This window comes from Bos javanicus, chromosome 16 (assembly GCF_032452875.1).
Source record: "Bos javanicus breed banteng chromosome 16, ARS-OSU_banteng_1.0, whole genome shotgun sequence".
Taxonomy (NCBI): Eukaryota; Metazoa; Chordata; class Mammalia; order Artiodactyla; family Bovidae; genus Bos; species Bos javanicus.
The window spans coordinates 61,868,925-61,888,759 of record NC_083883.1 but is presented as its reverse complement, the minus strand read 5'-3'; the positions used below and the strand labels follow the sequence as shown (position 1 = coordinate 61,888,759).

The window sequence follows — 19,835 nt, the reverse complement described above, 5'->3', positions numbered from 1 at the left end:
ACATAGAACTAAGAAAACGAAGTTAACACAAACAGAACTCCCATTTACAACAGCATCAAAAAGAAGAAAATATTTAGGAACAGACTGGTTCCAAATAGGAAAAGGAGTACGTCAAGGCTGTATATTGTCACCCTGCTTATTTAACTTATATGCAGAATACATCATGAGAAATGCTGGGCTGGAAGAAGCACAAGCTGGAATCAAGATTGCCGGGAGAAATATCAATAACCTCAGATATGCAGATGACACCACCCTTATGGCTGAAAGTGAAGAGGAACTACAAAGCCTCTTGATGAAGGTGAAAGAGGAGAGTGAAAAAGTTGACTTCAAACTCAACATTCAGAAAACGAAGATTATGGCATCCGGTCCCATCACTTCATGGGAAATAGATGGGGAAACAGTGGAAACAGTGTCAGACTTTATTTTTTTGGGCTCCAAAATCAGTGCAGATGGTGACTGCAGCCATGAAATTAAAAGACGCTTACTCCTTGGAAGGAAAGTTATGACCAACCTAGATAGCATATTCAAAAGCAGGGACATTACTTTGCCAACAAAGGTCCGTCTAGTCAAGGCTATGGTTTTTCCTGTGGTCATGTATGGATGGGAGAGTTGGACTGTGAAGAAAGCTGAGTGCCGAAGAATTGATGCTTTTGAACTGTGGTGTTGGAGAAGACTCTTGAGAGTCCCTTGGACTGCAAGGAGATCTAACCGGTCCATTCTGAAGGAGATCAGCCCTGGGATTTCTTTGGAAGGAATGATGCTAAAGCTGAAACTCCAGTACTTTGGCCACCTCATGTGAAGAGTTGACTCATTGGAAAAGACTCTGATGCTGGGAGGGATTGGGGGCAGGAGGAGAAGGGGACGACAGAGGATGAGATGGTTGGATGGCATCACTGACTCGATGGACGTGAGTCTGAGTGAACTCTGGGAGTTGGTGATGGACAGGGAGGCCTGGCATGCTGTGATTCATGGGGTCGCAAAGAGTCGGACACAATTGAGCGACTGAATTGAACTGAATTGAAGACTAATCGAGGAGGCAAAAGAATTATAACTGAAACTTCTAAAACATTGATGAAAGAAATTAAAGCAGATATAAGTAAATGGAAAAGACATCCCATGGTAATGGATTAGAGAATATTCTTAAAGTGTCCATACTACCAAAAGCAAGCTACAGATTCAGTGCAATCCCTATAAAAATTCCAATGGCATTTCTTTTTTATAGAAAAGGAAAACAATCCTAAAATTCATATGGAACCACAGAAGATCCCAAATAACCAAAACAGCTTTGAATAAGAACAAAACTGGAGGCACCACACTTCCTGATTTCAAAATGTATCACAAAGCTAGAGTAATCACAACACTATGGTACTGCCATAAAAAAAGACATAATAGACCAATGGAAGAGAATAGAGTCAGAAATAAACCTAAGATGTGGTCAACTGATCCTCAATAAGGGTGTCAAGAATAAGCAATGAAGAAAAGACAGTCTCATCAAGAAATGGTGCTGGGGAAATTGGATATCCACATATAAAAGAATGATATTGGATCCATATCATATACCACCCCCCAAAATCAACTCAAAACAGACTAAAGACTTAAACTAAGAACTGAAATAATACAACTCCGAGAAGAAATATGGGGCAAAACCCTCTTGAAGTTGGCATTGGCAATGATTTCTTGGTTATGACACCAAAAGCACAGACAACAAAAGTAAAATTAGACCATGGGATGACATCGAACTTAAAAAAGCACAATGCCTTACGTGATCAAAATCACAACATCACCTCACATTATCAAATGTATTGTGTAGCTATTATCAAAAAAACAAAAGTGCAAGGTATGTGGAGAACATGTGGAGAAAACAGAATCCCTGTACACTGTTGGTGGGAATATAAACTGGTACAATCTCTAGGAAAAGAATTATGGAGGTTCCTCAAACGATAAAAATGGACAACCATATGATCTGGCAATCCAACTTTTGGATATATATCCAAAAGAATTGAAATTAGGATCTTGGGAGAGATATATGCACACTCATGTTAACTGCAGTAATATTCACAATAGCCAAAACATGTATGCAAACTAAATGTCCATTGACAAATTAATGGATAAAATGTGATACACACACAAAATGGAATTATTATTCATCTTTTAAAAAGAAGGGAAATTTGCCACTTTTGACAACATGGAAAGCATTATCCCAACGAAATAAGTCAGATCAGTTCAGTTCAGTTCAGTCGCTCAGTCGTGTCCAACTCTTTGCAACCCCATGAATCACAGCACACCATGCCTCCCTGTCCATCACCAATTCCCTGAGTTCACCCAAACTCATGTCCATTGATTCAGTGATGCCATCCAACCATCTCATCCTCTGTCATCCCCTTCTCCTCCTGCCCCCAATCCCTCCCAGTATCAGAGTCTTTTCCAATGAGTCAACTCTTCGCATGAGGTGGCCAAAGTACTGGAGTTTCAGCTTTAGCATCAGTCCTTCCAAAGAACACCCAGGACTGATCTCCCTTAGAATGGACTGGTTGGATCTCCTTGCAGTCCAAGGGTCTCTCAAGAGTCTTCTCCAACACCACAGTTCAAAAGCATCAATTCTTTGGCGTTCAGCTTTCTTCACAATCTAACTTTCACATCCATACATGACCATAGCCAGTATGAAAAGGCAAAATGATAGGATACTGAAAGAGGAACTCCCCAGGTCAGTAGGTGCCCAGTATGCTACTGGAGATCAGTGGAGAAATAACTCCAGAAAGAATGAAGGAATGGAGCCAAAGCAAAAACAATACCTAGTTGTGGATGTGACCTTCTATCTATCAGGTCCGATGCGGTAAAGAGCAATATTGCATAGGAACCGGGAATGTTAGGTCCATGAATCAAGGCAAACTGGAAGTAGTCAAACAGGAGATGGCAAGAGTGAATGTCGACACTCTAGAAATCAGCCAACTAAAATGGACCGGAATGGGAATTTAACTCAGATGACCATTGTATCTACTACTGTGGGCAGGAATCCCTTAGAAGAAATGGAGTAGCCATTATGGTCAACACAAGAGTCCGAAATGCAGTGCTTGGATGCAATCTCAAAAACAACAGAATGATCTCTGTTCGTTTCCAAAGCAAACCATTCAATATCACAGTAATCCAAGTCTATGCCCCAACCAGTAACGCTGAAGAAGCTGAACAGTTCTATGAAGATCTCCAAGACCTTTTAGAACTAACACCCAAAAAAGATGTCCTTTTCATTATAGGGGACTAGAATGCAAAAGTAGGAAGTCAAGAAACACCTGGGGTAACAGGCAAATTTGGCCTTGGAGTACAGAATGAAGCAGGACAAAGGCTAATAGAGTTTTGCCAAGAAAATGCACTGGTCATAGCAAACACCCTCTTCAACACAAGAGAAGATGCTACACATGGACATCACCAGATGGTCAGCACTGAAATCAGACTGATTATACACTTTGCAGCCAAAGATGGAGAAGCTCTATACAGTCAGCAAAAACAAGACCGGGAGCTGACTGTGGCTCAGATCATGAACTCCTTGTTGCCAAATTCAGACTTAAATTGAAGAAAGTAGGGAAAACCACTAGACCGTTCAGGTATGACCTAAAGCAAATTCCTTATGATTTTACAGTGGAAGTGAGAAATAGATTTAAGGGACTAGATCTGATAGACAGAGTGCCTAATGAACTATGGACGGAGGTTTGTGACATTGCACAGGAGACAGGGATCAAGACCATCCCCATGGAAAAGAAATAAGTCAGATACAGATGTGCAAATACTTCATGATGTCATTTATGTGAGGAATCTAAAATAGTCAAATTCATAGAAGCACGTAGTTTTCAGGGCCTGGGACAGGGGGATATCAGAAGATACTAGTCAAAGAGTACACAGTTTCAGTTAAATAAGATGAATAAATCCTAGACATCTACTGTGGAGTACCTGTATTTATTGTCCTATATATTAAAAACTTGCTAAGAGGGGTAGATCTTATGTTAAGTGTTCTTATCTCACACACATAACAATAAGTAAAGAGGGTGGGAAAAAACTTTTGGAGGTGATATATATGTTATGGTATAGATTATGGTGATGGTTTCACAGATGTATACTTATGTTCAAACTCATCAAGTTGTATACATTAAATACATAAATTTTATACATAAAATGTATGTCAGTTACAGATGAATTGATAAAGATGTGGCATATATATATATATATACATACATACATAATGGAATATTAGCCATAAAAGAGAATTAAATAATGCCATTTGCATTGGATGGACCCAGAGACTATCAAACTAAGTAAGTCAGAGAAAGACAAATACCATATGATATTATATATGTGGAATCTAAAATACAAGACAAAATGAACATATCTACAAAACAGAAACAGACTCATAGACATAGATAGACATAGAGAACAGGCTGACCTGCCAAGAGGGTGAGGGTGAGGAGGAGTGGATTGGGGTCTGGGATTAGCAGATGCAAACTATTATGTATAGGCTGGAAAAACAAGGTCCCTGTGTGTAGCACAGGGAAGTTAATTTAATATCCTGTGATAAACCATAGTGGAAAAGCATATGATAAAGAATATACATATATATATAAAACTGGATCGCTGTGCTACACAGCAGAAATTAACACGATGTTGTAAATCAACTACACTTCAATAAAATATTCTTAAAAGGAAGGAAATCCATCAAGATGTTTATCTTGAATCCATGGTTGCAAAGATCCAACGTGACAACACATAACAATGTTTTTACATGCCCTTCTATGATGATTTTAAAGATTATGGAATAGCTACTACATACTGTATGAAAATTTACTATTAACAGCTACTATACACTATATGAAATATTTATTTGTAGAATTCAAAGAACACAAACTTAGCAGGGCACATACTGTTGAGGCAGCACACTGTCTAAAAGGTAAACTCTATCTTTCTTATTAAAAATATGTTTAGAGACAGTAATAAAAATTCCTTTAAAAAAGCTCTTTTTAAAAAGATAAAGCTCAGAGTTTTTTTTAGTATGAAGAGTAGGTAACAATCAATCATTCTATAACGTCAAAAACAGAGGGCATGAATATTTCATAGGTATTACTACTGATTATTACACGTATATAGTTAATAATAAATAAGTATTAATTATGTGATACATGGGGCTTCCCTTGTGGCTCAGCTGGTAAACAATCTGCCTGCAATTCGGGAGACCTGGGTTGGATCCCTGGGTTGGGAAAATCTGAAAGCCTACCCACTCCAGTATTCTGGCCTGGAGAATTCCATGGACTATATAGTTCACAGGGTTACAGAGAGTCAGACAGAGTGACTTTCACTTTTCATGTGATACATTGAGACCTGAGCTTCCCTAGTGGCCCAAATGGTCAAAGAATCCACCTACAATGCAGGAAACCTGGGTTGGGAGGATCCCTTGGAGAAGGGGATAGCAACCCACTCCAGTATTCTTACCTGGAAAATCCCATGGACAGAGGTACCTGGCAGGCTATAAAGTCCATGGGGTCAAAAAGAGTTGGACATGACTGAGTAACTAATACACTGAGACTTAAAAAATGTGTTCACATATCGAGCTCATTAGAATAACCCAGTTACAGGTACTACCGTCCCAACTTTTAAGTTAAGAAAATTGAAGTTGACAACAGTTAAGTGACTTTACCGAGATCACTCAATTAGTAAATAGAAGATCTGGGACCACAACCCAGTAGCTCTAATTCCAAGCTCTCCTCTTTTCTCTATACTACTTTCAGAGGCAGGTTCCAAAACATGTATACTGAGGAAGCACAGACTTGGAGGCCTGACTTTCCATGGACAGTTTTCCTTACTCTCACTATTTTATCACCTGGGAAACACCAAAAGTAAAGACAGTGGCTCTATCTTTCCCAAAAGGTTTGGATACATGCAGAAACCTGAACTGGGACCTGTCTACCCAAGAAGCCAGGACTAACAAGGAATAATAACAATCTGAAATCCAAGTTTACATAAATCTAAAAATGAGTATTTTTTTCCTCAAAGAAGCAGAAATTCAGAGTTAAGACAATGAGATTGAAACTCGGAAACCTAAGGAAAAGTTTTTTCAAATGATCTTAGGTTGAAGAGAAATTTATAAGGCTGTCTAGAAACCACTGCAGTCTTCTACTTTGAAAATTCTTCCTGTTTATTGTTCTTATCTTAAAGTCCTTGTGCAGTCAAAAATCTAAAAAATGTTGTTATCTGCACCTTGATGTACAAACTTCTGCTACATAATTTCTATTTAATTCTGGAAGTCCTATATATAAGGTGGATGGCTATCAATCAGCATATAACTGTTTACGCGATAGCAAATGTACAAACTTAAGACAAAGCAGAAATGCAAAGAGAATATACTACATAGGAGTTATCAATTTAGTTTAAGGCATGGCATGGATTTTTTTTAATACAAAGTTTAATGTGGATACATTGCTATAGGTGTTACGATAGACAATGAATTCAAAGTTTTACAGCACCTATTTATTTCTTAAATAAATATTTCTTAAACTCTATGACATCTACTCTATCTTAAACCTAAACATGAAAATACAATTTGAGGATTTCAGCATTTATAACTGAAAATACAATTTGAGGATTTCAGCATTTATAACTGAAAAATAATGGGCATGCAAAGCTGGTCTAAGTGTTTATTTACATAATGGTAAACAACTGTTTACCTTCCCTGGTGGCTCAGCTGGTAAAGAATCCACCTACAATGCTGGAGACCTGGATTCGATCTCTGGGTTGGGAAGATCCCAACCGGAAGAGAACAGCTACCCACTTCAGTATTCTGGCCTGGAGAATTCCACGGACTGTAGAGTCCATAGGGTCGCAAAGAGTCAGACACTACCGAGTGACTTTCACACAAACAATTGTTAAATATAAAAAAAAAAACTGGTATTGTCAAAAGATCAGAATTTCATTTTCATGTGCAGATTGTACAACTGCTGGATAGAACTGACAACTTGTCAAGTACAGACGTATCATCCACTGGTTTTCTCACACTACTATCTACATTTTTTACCAGTCCAAACATAAAAATAACTACACTAGCAATCATAATAAAAGTCCTTTATTAATGAGATCGCAAACAACTCAAATGCTTATCTGAAGAATTAAACAGCTTTATCTGTTAAATAATCAAGAAAACAGCAAATAAAATTACTTCAATAACAGATTTAAAAATACTTCAGTAACAGGTACAGATTTATCAACTTACTTAGCATCCTAGTCCTTATTCTTACGGTTTTTTCAGCCCATTCCTGAGGAGTTTTCTGATATCCTGAGCCTGCAACATATCAAGATATCACTGCACATACTTTGAAAATGTATACTATATCTAAGTGTTATAAGGTACATTTATCAGAAAGGTAAAACAAAGTTAAGGAGGGAAAAAACAAAAGCAATAGGTTCAGAAGTTAACAATAATGTCAAAAGATCACATCCGTGAGGATGAACTACTTCCCACAACAAAAAAGGCAACAAATAAACACATAATCTCCTAACAGACAAAACTATGTACAAGTCCTTTGCTATGGTCTATGAGACTGGGATTGTCAATACTTGAACTTCATTAACTAACACTTTGGTGTTAATTAAGAAGAGAAAGGTTAACCTTTACTTTTGAAAATAAATTATGTTTGGTAAAGTAGTCCTGAGCACATTTCCACATCAGAGCACCAGTATTACATACAGCACCAAGCTGTAGTGGGTTAAAAGGCAAAGGGGTAAAATGACTGTCAATCCTATTCAGAGTTTTGTTGGCAGAATAAGACTGGGTTAGACTTGGTTAACTGATAAAGAAGAGACAACCAACCACTTACTTAGCTTCAATGGTTGCTCATCAAAAGCTGTGAAGTCTCCACCTGAAACAGAAGCCAGAGATAAGGTCATAGAAACCTTGGGGGAAAAAATGAAGATGGCTGGATGCATAGACATGTTGCTTGTTTACTACTGACACCAAAACCAAACAAAAAAATCAAACCTTTCTGTCATCAGTCCCAAACATATACAACCTGTGTTTTCCTTTCCTAAACTTCAAAATGTTCAGGAGTTGGATAATAAGAAGCTAGCTTTAAGAGGAACACCATCAAAATAACGGCTAAATGTACTGACTGCTTAACCAGTACTAAGTATAATTTTATTAATTCTCACACTTTATGTGGTAGATACTATTGTTCCTATTTCACAAATAAGGAAACTGAAAATTTCCCCAAAATTAAATATGTAAAGGTAGTAGGACTGAGATATAAACCCAGCAGTTCATATACGACAGTATATACCACACAAGCAGATTTGTGAACACCGTATAAGCAAAGTAGTGCAAGACGCTACTTCATGTTTTGGGATGCTATTTAAGGACACCTATAAAATGATGCAAGGGGATAATTAGAAAATGATATTACAATTATAATGTGGTAGATTTCCAAATCTGCCCTGAAGAAACAAGTTACTTCTACCTACTGATACAAGCATCAATATAAATTTATGTTCAACGTAATTTTTTTTCCTGACTATAAATGTAATATATATGCTGGCTGTAATACAAACACACCATTCTAGAAATGCATAACCTAAAAATTCATTAACATCTACTATGTGTCTACTATGTGCAAAACACTGTAGGGAAACTATGATGAATAACACAGACAGACGTATATTCCAGATTTGTTTTCAGTCTATACTAACAAAGAACTCCAAAAAAGTAGACACATGCTTTTTTGTATTGTCTTTCATTGATTCTATGAAGTAATTTTTAAAAAAACACCTTTGCATTAGGGCTGTAACTTACAATCAATGGTATGACACAGTTTAACTAGATGGTTTTCTTTCTCAGTGACATGTAAAAGCAATGGCATTTTACATTCAATGAAATATATACTGATCACCTAACTCATTTTCCATAACTGTAAAGTATACCATAAGTACAGCATAATTAATATAGGGAGACACATTTCAGAGCTTCCAAAGAGTAAAGATTTAGAATAACAAAGGGCAAATATATAAGATGATTCAGAGTAATTTTCCATAAAAGATTGATTTTTGTTTCAGCTGCTTTAAATTCCAAACTTAGAACCTACTAAAAACTAATACATTTATAGTATATATATATACACACACACACATATATATGTATGTATATAGGTTTAGTAGGTTTGTGTATGTATATATGTATGCACACACACACATATATATGTATACTTACATATATATATACACACACACACACACACACATATATAAAGTGGAATTCTATGAACATATTGATTATAAAACAGATTTCCAAAGCCTTTCTTTATAAAAATAGTCTCATGGCCAGTCTCGTGGCTTCACTGGTGGCTCAGTGGTAAAGAATTTGCCTGTTAAGGCAGGAGATATGTGTTCAATCCCTGATCCAAGAAGACTCCACATTCCATGGAGCAACTAAGCCCATGTGTCACAACTATTAAGCCCGTGCTCTAGAGCCCAGCAGTGGCAACTACTGAAGCCCACGTACCCTAGAGCCCAGGCTTCACAACAAGAGAAGTCACTGCAGTGAGAAGCCTGCCACCGCAACTGGAGAGTAGCCCCTGCTCTCTGCAACCAGAGAAAAGTCAGTGCAGCAATGAAGACTCAGCACAGCCATAAATAAATAAATAAAATGACATATATTAAAAAACATGTTTCTTTAAAAATATAAAAAGTCTCATTTTTAAAATGGCCATGTGGGAGGAAAACGAAGTCCTTGAAGATTTTACATTCCAGGATATTTTTGATTGATTATTCATTTGAATTTTGGGATTTTACTTAAAAATGGAAAAGAAAAAAACAGTGTAATTTCTGCTTAATCTAAGAAATACATACTCATTATAGATAATCTACAAAATATAGATAAAAGAAAATGAAAAACATCAACAACGGTTTTACTGTCCTGAACACATCATTGTTAGCATCTTTATATTACCTCCCAATCTGTGTTACATTTTCTCAACATTTTATTATGAAAAATTTCAAAGTTGGAAGCAAGGCTGTAAGACTGTTATACACACAAACTAATGTACCATGAACTTTACTATACCTGATTTATCAACAAATGTGTACTGCAAACAAGGACATTCAACAAGCCGCAGAAAGCAGTAGTTTTTTGTTTTTCTTTCATTCAAAAACCAAAGTTGAGTACAGAGGTGATTAACTCAAGAAGCAAATTCAAGATACAAGATGAGTTTTGTTTTGTTTTTTAACATTCACTATACCCTCTTTCAACATTTTACACTAAACTGCAAAAGACAATCTTCAAAAATAAGAATAGCATTTGACCACAATCACATCTAGACTTTTAAAAGTGTAAATTATGGTTTTACCTACTTTGTGATGACTGCCAAAATGATTCTTTATATTGACTTGACGATCTGGTGGTTTGGTCTAAAAACAAAAAAGAAATATAGTATACTATAAAGCACATTTAACTTTCTAAGTGCACATTTACCAGAAAATAATGAATAATCAAAAGAGCAAAAATATTCAGATAAACCTCAGGGAATTCAACACTTGAATGTGAATGTATAATTTATTTAAAAAAATAGTTTCTAAAGGGTCATGTTATATCTGAAAAATTAATTATCTGTCTTTTCTTTTTAAAGATAAAAGTAAGATACAGAACATGGCAGGAGATAAAAGAAATAATGACACCTGTGAGTGGGGGAAAATCTTAAAAGTTTACAATAATGGATCTTCCTGGAATCATTACCATCCATTTTGCTTTAAATTTTTCTTGTAAATGATCAAGATGTTATATATTTTAGTCTTCCCTTCTTAAAAATCTTCATTTTTTTTTCATTTACAAGTAGCATTTATAACAAATTATGTTTAAAAGCAATCAGATTGCTATCTTGGGAGCAAAAGTACTTGACATCCAGGCAGTGGCTAAGTAGTTTTGCTAGTGTACTCCTATGAACTAAAAAACTTTTGAGCATCAATCTCCAAAATATATTTTAAATTTATATATAAGCATTACTAAAATAATATTAACTAATGTACATACTATAAAACAAACTAAAATAGACATTTTAAATGGATGAAATAAAAGCTGTAACACACTAAAATCTAATATTTCCCTTCTGCACTCCAGTGGATTTTCTCCCACCTCTGTGGTGACAACAGGCCCAGAAGAGAATCTAGAAACATCAGTATTCTTCCTAATATGCTTCACTTCTTTGTTCTTTAGCTCGAGTTTTCTTCTGCATGGGGTATATGTGGTTCAATAAGAATTTATTAGAATTCAAAAGCGATTACAGAGCCTGTGGTTTATGTGGTTCCAAAGAGTAGCCCTGGTGGCAATGGTATCGAGCTAGCGGCTATACGAATGGCTTACTCAGTCTCTCAGTTTTAGAGCATAGGTGTATGCATATAGGAAAACTAACAACAACTAACAGCAGCACGTAATTTGAGTGTTTACTATTTGCCAGGCACTCTGAGTAATTTAACCTCACAACAAACCAGTGAGGAAACTGAGGAACAGAAAAGTTAAGCAATTGCCTGAGGGCACAAAACCTATCAATAGTACTGGAAGACTGAAACCCAGTGAAACTCAAGAGCCACGATCTTAACCACTATATTAGAGTCTTGCATATCTCCCTTGGGATTTATGTGTCAAGAAAGGATGGGGAAAAATGACAAAGGATGGGAAATATAAAGAATATCAAATGTCCATAAACTGGCTTCTGAGCTCATTTTGAAAGTAGAATGATTAAGTAAAACATAAACAAATTATAGAAATTCTCGAAAGGTGGGGAAGAGTAAATAGAGATTTAATTGTTAATGGGACTAACATATAAATAAAACTACTCATAAGTTACACTGTTTACAAATTTGATCGGCACTCTCATTAAGCCTCAAGCTGGTACTTCTTTTTCCTCAGTTGATTTTTTCCTTGAATAAACTTAAACATCAATTTTCATGAACAATCAGAAACTGTTACTGCTAACTTGGTGTGAATTTGAACAATTCAGATAAAAGTAGTAATCTAAGTTTACCAAAACTTCCTAAAACCTAGCTAACACTCCTGACAGTATAGTGAGTCTATGCCAGTGTAATCAGTTTCTCTATCAAAGTTTTTTAAAAACCACAAATAACTTTTTTTTGGTGCAAAAAAATATGTTCCACAAATAACAAGGCAAGGTAGAAGTGATATGTTTGTTTAGATATATATTACTAATCCAGATACATATGTGGAATCAGTAATTTTAATAAATGTTTAAAAGTACACTTTTTAAAAAGTAGTTTTAATACTTTAAAATATTTTTTAAAAAAGCAAATTCAGAGAATACTTTATACTCTACCTAGAACTACAGCTCCTAAGATAAGAGTCATAAAGCATAAAGCAATGTTACCTCCAGACTCAACAGAATCCCCGGATCTGACCTTAACAGTAACATCACTGTCAGAGCGGTCTTGATCATTTTCCTCAGTTTCCCCTAAAACAAAATAAAAACACACTATTATAGTCTTTATTCTATGTCTTTAAAAATCTGGATTAAAAAAAAATAAAAACAATCTGACATTAAAATGAAGCCTTTTAAATAATCAGATATAGAACTGCTATTATACTTACTATCCTGAGTCACAAAGTTCTAAATAAGCTAAAATTGAGCTCATTTATTTCATGTTCTCTGAAGTACATAATTATATCCCAAATGAATATTCAGTAAGATTGTATTCTAAGGCTTTAGAGTAAAAAAGTAAACAAACGAACATTAAACAGAAGGAAAGTTTTACCTTATGGTGAGGAAAAGTACATACAATTAGTGTACAAATTCATACAAGATTAGCATATGCACTAATGTGTTTACATATATGTGTGTATGTTTGCAAAAAGGGTGTGTATATACATACACCCATACACAAACATTTCAGTATGCAGGGGACTAATCTCAGATTACGGTGAACCTAAAAGCAGACTAACCGATGGCTGATTCATGTTGAGGTTTGACAGAAAACAACAAAATTCTGTAAAGCAATTATATTTCAATTAAAAAATAAATAAATTTAAAAAAACACACTAAATTTTATGGTACTATTCAAATATAAGATTTGGAAAACTGGTTATTTTAATACCATAATCAAAGGCTAGAACATGACAGAAATGGAACATATTAGCTTTGCTTAAATTAATTTCAACATACAAAAGATGCTTAAAATATACATAAGAGCCATCATCACGCATTCTATCCTATTTTACCTGTTCATTTAACAGTTCAGATTTTAAGCATGAATATTTTTTTCTTGAAGAAAAAGGCCTTCTTTACTGTCCACTCTCTTAAATACCTACCACAATTGCTTCTAATCTTAACAACAACAAAAAGATTTAGAAAATACTGCATGGTATTTTAGGCGAAAATACCTTCTTCCAAGAAATTGACCTTCTGTTGGACACTGGCAGCTTCTAGAAAAGAGAAGCATACATGTTGTATATAACATTATAAGCCAAAATTCAGGAATAAATAAGAACATTTAATTTAGGAAAGTGAATATTACATCACACCAATTAAACTTTTTTTCCCCGTTAAATCATAAAAAAGAAAGGATTATTTCCCTTTACACTGTATTTCAGAAATAAGTGTGCTACAAACTAGAATCAGAAACTTTGTTTCTTCAGAGAGGTCTATTTGTATTATAAAATGTAACCTGTGTTTGTAGAAAATGTGAAGCTCTATGTTGATAAATAGAGTCCCCTAGGTTGGTAAATAGGTTTACTGTATTCTCTTTCTCATATCTGCTAGATTTCCCATACTCCTTTGAAAAAGCCAACCACAAAAGCGGAGCTGAAAAACCAGTCTTTTAATGCATAGGTGTGTCTACAGAGATTGTAAGAAAGGTAAAGAAACGCTCCTAGTTCCAGCAGGTCCATATACACCACTATTCTCAAGTCAGAGAATTTGAACAAAGATAAATGAGTACAATGTGTCAAAGAAATGCAGTATTTTCACATGGGTTATTCTGATTTTTGGGGGTTTTTTTGGCCGTGTAGCTTGGCTTGTGGTATCTTAGTTCCCCAATCAGGGATTGAAGCTGAGGCCTTGGCAGTGGAAGAGCAGAGTCCCAACCACAGGGAATTTCCTGATTTTTTTGAAATAAAGGAACATATACCCAAATGTTAAGCATTGCACAATTGGGCTAAAATACTGCTGAATGATCATATGAGAATAGAATGAACCAGAATGAAAATTTGTTTCCTTTCAGATCTTCCTCTGTTGACTGTAACTCCTATTTGCTTTTCAAAAGAAAAAAGGATTGTATTGTAGAAGGCAACTACCAACAACCCATCGTACTATGAATGTGGAAATACTTTTTAAAAATCAGTTTAATTAGACTGGTGTAACATCAATACTAGCCAAGCTACTTTTACTTGATAGTGCCAAGTGCAAATCGGCATTTGACAACATTTTTGCTATAAAAAAAATTAACTCTGAGAAAACTGCTAATAATACTATGCAATTCTTTCTTTGGGTTTCCCTAGTTGCTCAGCTGGTAAAGAATCTGCCTGCAATGCAGGAGACTCAGATTCGACTCCTGGGTCAAGGTCTCCTGGAGAAGTGTTAGGCTATCCACCCCCAGTATTCTTGGGCTTTCCCGGTGACTCAGAGGTAAAGAATCCACCTGCAGTGTGGGAGACTTGGGTTCAATCCCTGGGTCAGGAAGATCCCCTGAAGGAGGGCATGGCAACCCATTCCAGTATTCTTGCCTGAGAATCATGGACAGAGGAGCCTGGTGGGCTATTGTCCATGGGGTTGCAAAGAGTCGGACACGACTAAGCACAGCACAGCACAGGATTCTTTCTTTAGAAAGACTGTCTTTTCATTTTATCTTCTTTTTCCCAAGCAGAAAACTGGAAAGTCAAACTTGTTTTATCGTTATTCTATTAAAATGTTAATATTTCCATTCACATTAAAAGGTATTGCCCTCTTTGACATTTTATTTTCTAAATTCATAACCATTAACAGTACTTCTTTTTTATACAGCAGTTTTGCTTTATTCATTTATGCAACTATTTACAAAGCATACAAAAAATATTTTAAAAGCCAATGGTCACGTCTTAGTTATTTTAATAATAGTAATCCTTAATATCTTCATGTTGCTAGTTTTCAAAAAACCTCATGTGTTAATCTGATTCCCACAACATCTTAAGAGATACTATCATAGGTAAGGCTCAAAGATATCAAGTGCCCTGTCTAAGGGTGTCAAGACCAACAAGTGAAAAAAAGGACTGGAATAGACTCTTCTGATTTCGAGTCTACTATTCTATCACTACATCAGCTTTGTTCATAATAATAGCACATAGTAAGCACTCAGTAATTTAAAAAATTTTATTTTTAAATTAATTTTTTTATAGCAGTTGAAGATTCATGAAACTGGGGGAGGGAGAGAGATTGCCCATATGCTCCAGGCCTCTACACATGCATCGTCTTCCCCATTACCAACATTCCTATCACAGTGGCACATTTATTACACCTGATAAACCTACACAGATACATCATAACCACCCAAAGACCGTAATTTACATTACAGCTCTTTTCTTTCTTTTTTCAGTTCTATCTTGATGCTGCACCTTCTATGGGTTTAGACAAATGTACAATGACATGTATAATACCATTATGGTATTATACAGAATATTCTCACTGTCCTAGAAATCTTCTGTGCCAGACTTATTCGTTGCTCCCCCATCTCCTACCCCCAATCCTTGGCAATCACTGATCTTTTTACTGTCTCAAGAGTTTTGCGTTTTCCAGGATGCCATATAGTGAGAATCATACAGTATGCAGCCTTTTCAGATTAGTTTCTTTCACTCAGTAAGATACATTTAAGGTTCTTCCATGTCTCTTCATGACTTGATAGTTCTTAACACAATATTATCCCATTGTCTGGATGTTTATTTAGCCATTCACCTATGGAAAGATACCTTGGTTGCTTTTAAGGTTTGGCAATTATGAATAAAAAGGTGCCACACACGTGTACAGGTTTGTGTGTGGACCTAAGTTTTCAACTCCTTTGGGTATATATCCAGGAGTGTGATTGCTGGGTTGCATACTAAGAGTATGTTTAGTTTTTTAAGAAACTATAAAAGTAACCTCAAAGGGGACCACCCTGCATTCCCACCAGCAACAAACAGGACTTTCTGTTGCTACATATTCATACCAGCATTTGGTATTAAGTGTATATGGCACCCCACTCCAGTACTCTTGCCTGGAAAATCCCATGGACGGAGGAGCCTGGTAGGCTGCAATCCATGGGGTCACGAAGAGTCGGACACTTACCGAGCGACTTCACTTTCACTTTTCACTTTCATGCATTAGAGAAGGAAATGGCAACCCACTCCAGTGTTCTTGCCTGGAGAATCCCAGGGACAGAGCAGCCTGGTGGGCTGCCGTCTATGGGGTCGCACGGAGTCGGACACGACTGAAGGGACTGGTGGTAGTGGTGGTAGTAGTAGTAGTAGTGGTATCTCATTGTTTTCAATTGCATTTCCCTGATGACACACAATGGAGAGCATCTTTACGTATGTTTGCCATCTAACTTCTTTGGTGAGGTATCTATTATGCTCTTTGACCCATTTTTAAATTGTTTTCTTATTGTTGAGTTTTGAGAGTTCTTTGTATATTTTGGATAACAGTACTTTCTCAAATACGTCACTTGCAAATATTTGCTTCCAATCTATAGCTTACCTTCTCATTCCCTTGACACTGTCTTTTGCTGAGCAGAAGTTTTTAATTCTAACAAAATTTGGCCTATCAATTATTTCTCTCATGGATTCTGCTTTTGGTTTATACCTAAGAAGGCATCACCAAATCCAAGATCATCTAGGTTTTCTTCTATGTAATCTACAAGTTTTATAGCTTTCTGCTTACGTTTGGGTCTATGATCTATTTTGAGTTAATTTTTGTGATAGGTGTTAAGGTCTATGTGCAGATTCTTTTTTTTTTCTTCATGTAGATGTCCAGTTGTTTCGGTATCATCTGTTGAAAAGACTCTCTGTTCCATTACATTGCCTTCACTCCTTTGTCAAAGATCAGTTGACTATATATGGCTCTACCTATGGGTCTGTACTCTACTCCAATGATGTATTTGTTTACTCTTTTGACAATACCACATTGTCTCAGTTATTCTAGCTTTAGGTTTAGTTTAGCTTGGAGTTCTGTCCTACTTTATTCTTCCAGTATTCTGTTAGTTACTTGGGGTCTTTTGTTTCTCCACATAAACTTTAGGGCTGATTTGTTGATATCCGTGAGTTAACTTGCTGGGATTTTGTTCAGTGTTGCATTGAAGCTACTGATTAAGTTGGGAAGAAATGACATCTTGACAACATTGGGTTCTCCTATCCATAAACATGGAACATCTCCCCATTTACTTAGTAATTCTTTTATTTTACTCATCAAGTTTTGTATTTTTTAAAAATATAGTTCTTATATATATTTTGTTAGACTTATATCTAAGTATTACATTGTGGGATATGCTAATGATAATTCTATTGTTTTTATTTTCAAATATATCGTTCATTGCTGGTATGTAAGACATTGCTTGACTTTTGTGTATTAACCTTGTATCCTACAAACTTGCATGACTGCTTGTAAGTGCCAGGAGGTTTTTGGTCCATTCTTTTGGATTTTCTACATAGACAGTCATATCATCTGTGAATAAAGACAGTTTTAGTTCTTCCTTCTCAATCTCTATACCTTTTATTTCCTTTTCTCTTACTGCACTAGCTAGAACTTCCAGCCTGATATTTAAAAGTGGTGAGCAAAGTCATCTTTGCCTTGTACCTGAGGTTAGTACAAAAGGTTCCAGTTCCTTACCATTATACATGATGTTAGCTGTAGTTGCTGCAGATAGTCTTTATCAAGTTGAGACAGTTTACCTCTATTCCTAATTTTTTATCATGAGTGGGTGTTGGACTCTATCAAATGCTTTTTTCTGCATCTATTGATATTATTTTATGATTTTTCTTTACTCTGTTAATGATTATATGAGTTGATTTTCAAATGTTAAATCAGGCTTTGAACACCTGGAATAAATCCTATTTGGTTGTAGTGTATTCTTCTTGTACTTTCAGTGTCTGTGTTCATGAGAAATATTAGTCTGTAGTTTGTAAAACAGTTTCAAATATTTAAGTAACACTGATCTATAAGTTTCATGCATACAGCATTACATATCTACATCTATGTGCTCACAATCAAATATTTTATCCCCCTTTACCTACTTCCCCTTCCCCATTGTTCTTTCCCTTTTGATAATCAATACTTTGTTCTCTATATCTACATGCTTACTTTTGTTTGGTTTGTTCACTTATTTTAAATATTAGCTTTTTATATTCTACATATGAATGAAATCACATGTATGTCTTCCTCCGACTTATCTTACTTAGCATCATGCCCTCAAGATCCATACACGTTGTCACAAATGGCAAAATGCCATCTGTTTATTACTGAGTTATATTACACTGTATATATGTTATATATATATATGTCTGTGTATGTATATATATACATCACATCTTCTTTATTCACTTATCTGTTGATAGGCACTTGGGTTGTTCCCATATCTTGGATACTGTACGTAATGCTGTGATGATCATGGAGGTAAGCGGTGATGCAGATATCACTTCAGATTAGTACCTTCATATGCTTTGGATAAATGCCCAGGAGTGGGAAAGCTGGATCATACGGTAGTTCTATTCTTAATTTTTTGAGGAATTTTCATACAGTCTTCCAGTCACTGTATCAATTTACATTTCCACCAATAATGTATGGAGTCCCTTTTTTCTACATCCTTGCCAACACTTGCTTTATCTCTCCTTTTTTGAGAATTCTGACATGTGTGAGGTGATATCTCACTGTGATTTTGATTTGCATTTCCTTAATAACCAGTTATGAACATTTTTTCATGAATCTATTAGCCATCTGTATGTCTCTTAGAAAAAAACATCTATTCAGCTCCTCTGTCCAATTTTTAACCAGGTTGTTTGGGGTTTTTTAATTTTTGAGTTGTATGAGATCTTCATATATTTTTGATATTAACCCCATATTTGATATATCATTTGCAAAAACTTTCTCCCATTCAGTAGGTTATTTTTTCATTCTCTCAATGGTTTCCTTTGCTGTGCACAGGTCTCTTAGTTTGATGTAATCTCACTTGTTAAATTTTGCACTTGTCTCATCATTGACCCAATAGTTGTTCAAACAGTTTCCATATCTGTGACTTTTCCAGTTTTCTTCTTGTAGTTGATATCCAGTTTCATTCCACTGTGATCAGAGAGGATGCATATGATTTCAATCTTCTTAAACTTACTGAGACTAGTTTTATGCCACAACATATTGTCTATCTTTGAGAAAGCTCTGTGTTCACTTGAGAAGAAAGCATATTCTGCTGCATTTGGACGGAATGTTCTTTAAAAATCTATCAAATCAATCTGGTCTAATGTTTAATTTAAAGTCAGTGTTTCCTTGTTGACTTTCATCTGAAAGATCTACTCATTGATGAAAGTGAGGTGTTATGCCCTATTATTATTATGTTGCTGTCGCTTTCTCCCTTTAGGTCTGCTAACAATTGCTTTAATACACTTTGGTGTGCCTATGTTAGACGCAAATATGATAATCATTGTAGTGTCTTCTTGATGGGTTGTCTCATTACTATATACTGTTCATTTTTACATCTTGCTACCTTTTTTGGCTCGAAGTCTATTTTTCCAGATATGAGTATGGAGATAGCTTTCTTTTGGCTGCTATTTGCTTCATGTATTATCTTCCATGCCTTTACTTCTAGCCTATGTTTAGAGTTCT

At 35.6% G+C, this 19,835-nt stretch overlaps 1 protein-coding gene across 4 annotated transcripts in view; it reads right to left on the bottom strand.

The window, feature by feature from the left end:
- TOR1AIP1 (torsin 1A interacting protein 1) overlaps positions 1-19,835 on the bottom strand; it is a 45,724-nt gene that overhangs the window by 5,989 nt on the left and 19,900 nt on the right. For all 4 annotated transcript variants that reach the window (XM_061383361.1, XM_061383360.1, XM_061383359.1 and 1 more), the window contains 5 exons: positions 13,406-13,447; positions 12,396-12,479; positions 10,372-10,428; positions 7,851-7,892; positions 7,247-7,315 (listed from right to left, as the gene is read on the bottom strand). In XM_061383361.1, coding sequence (XP_061239345.1) covers positions 7,247-7,315; positions 7,851-7,892; positions 10,372-10,428; positions 12,396-12,479; positions 13,406-13,447 — 294 coding nt within the window. The remainder of the gene's footprint in view (positions 1-7,246; positions 7,316-7,850; positions 7,893-10,371; positions 10,429-12,395; positions 12,480-13,405; positions 13,448-19,835) is intronic.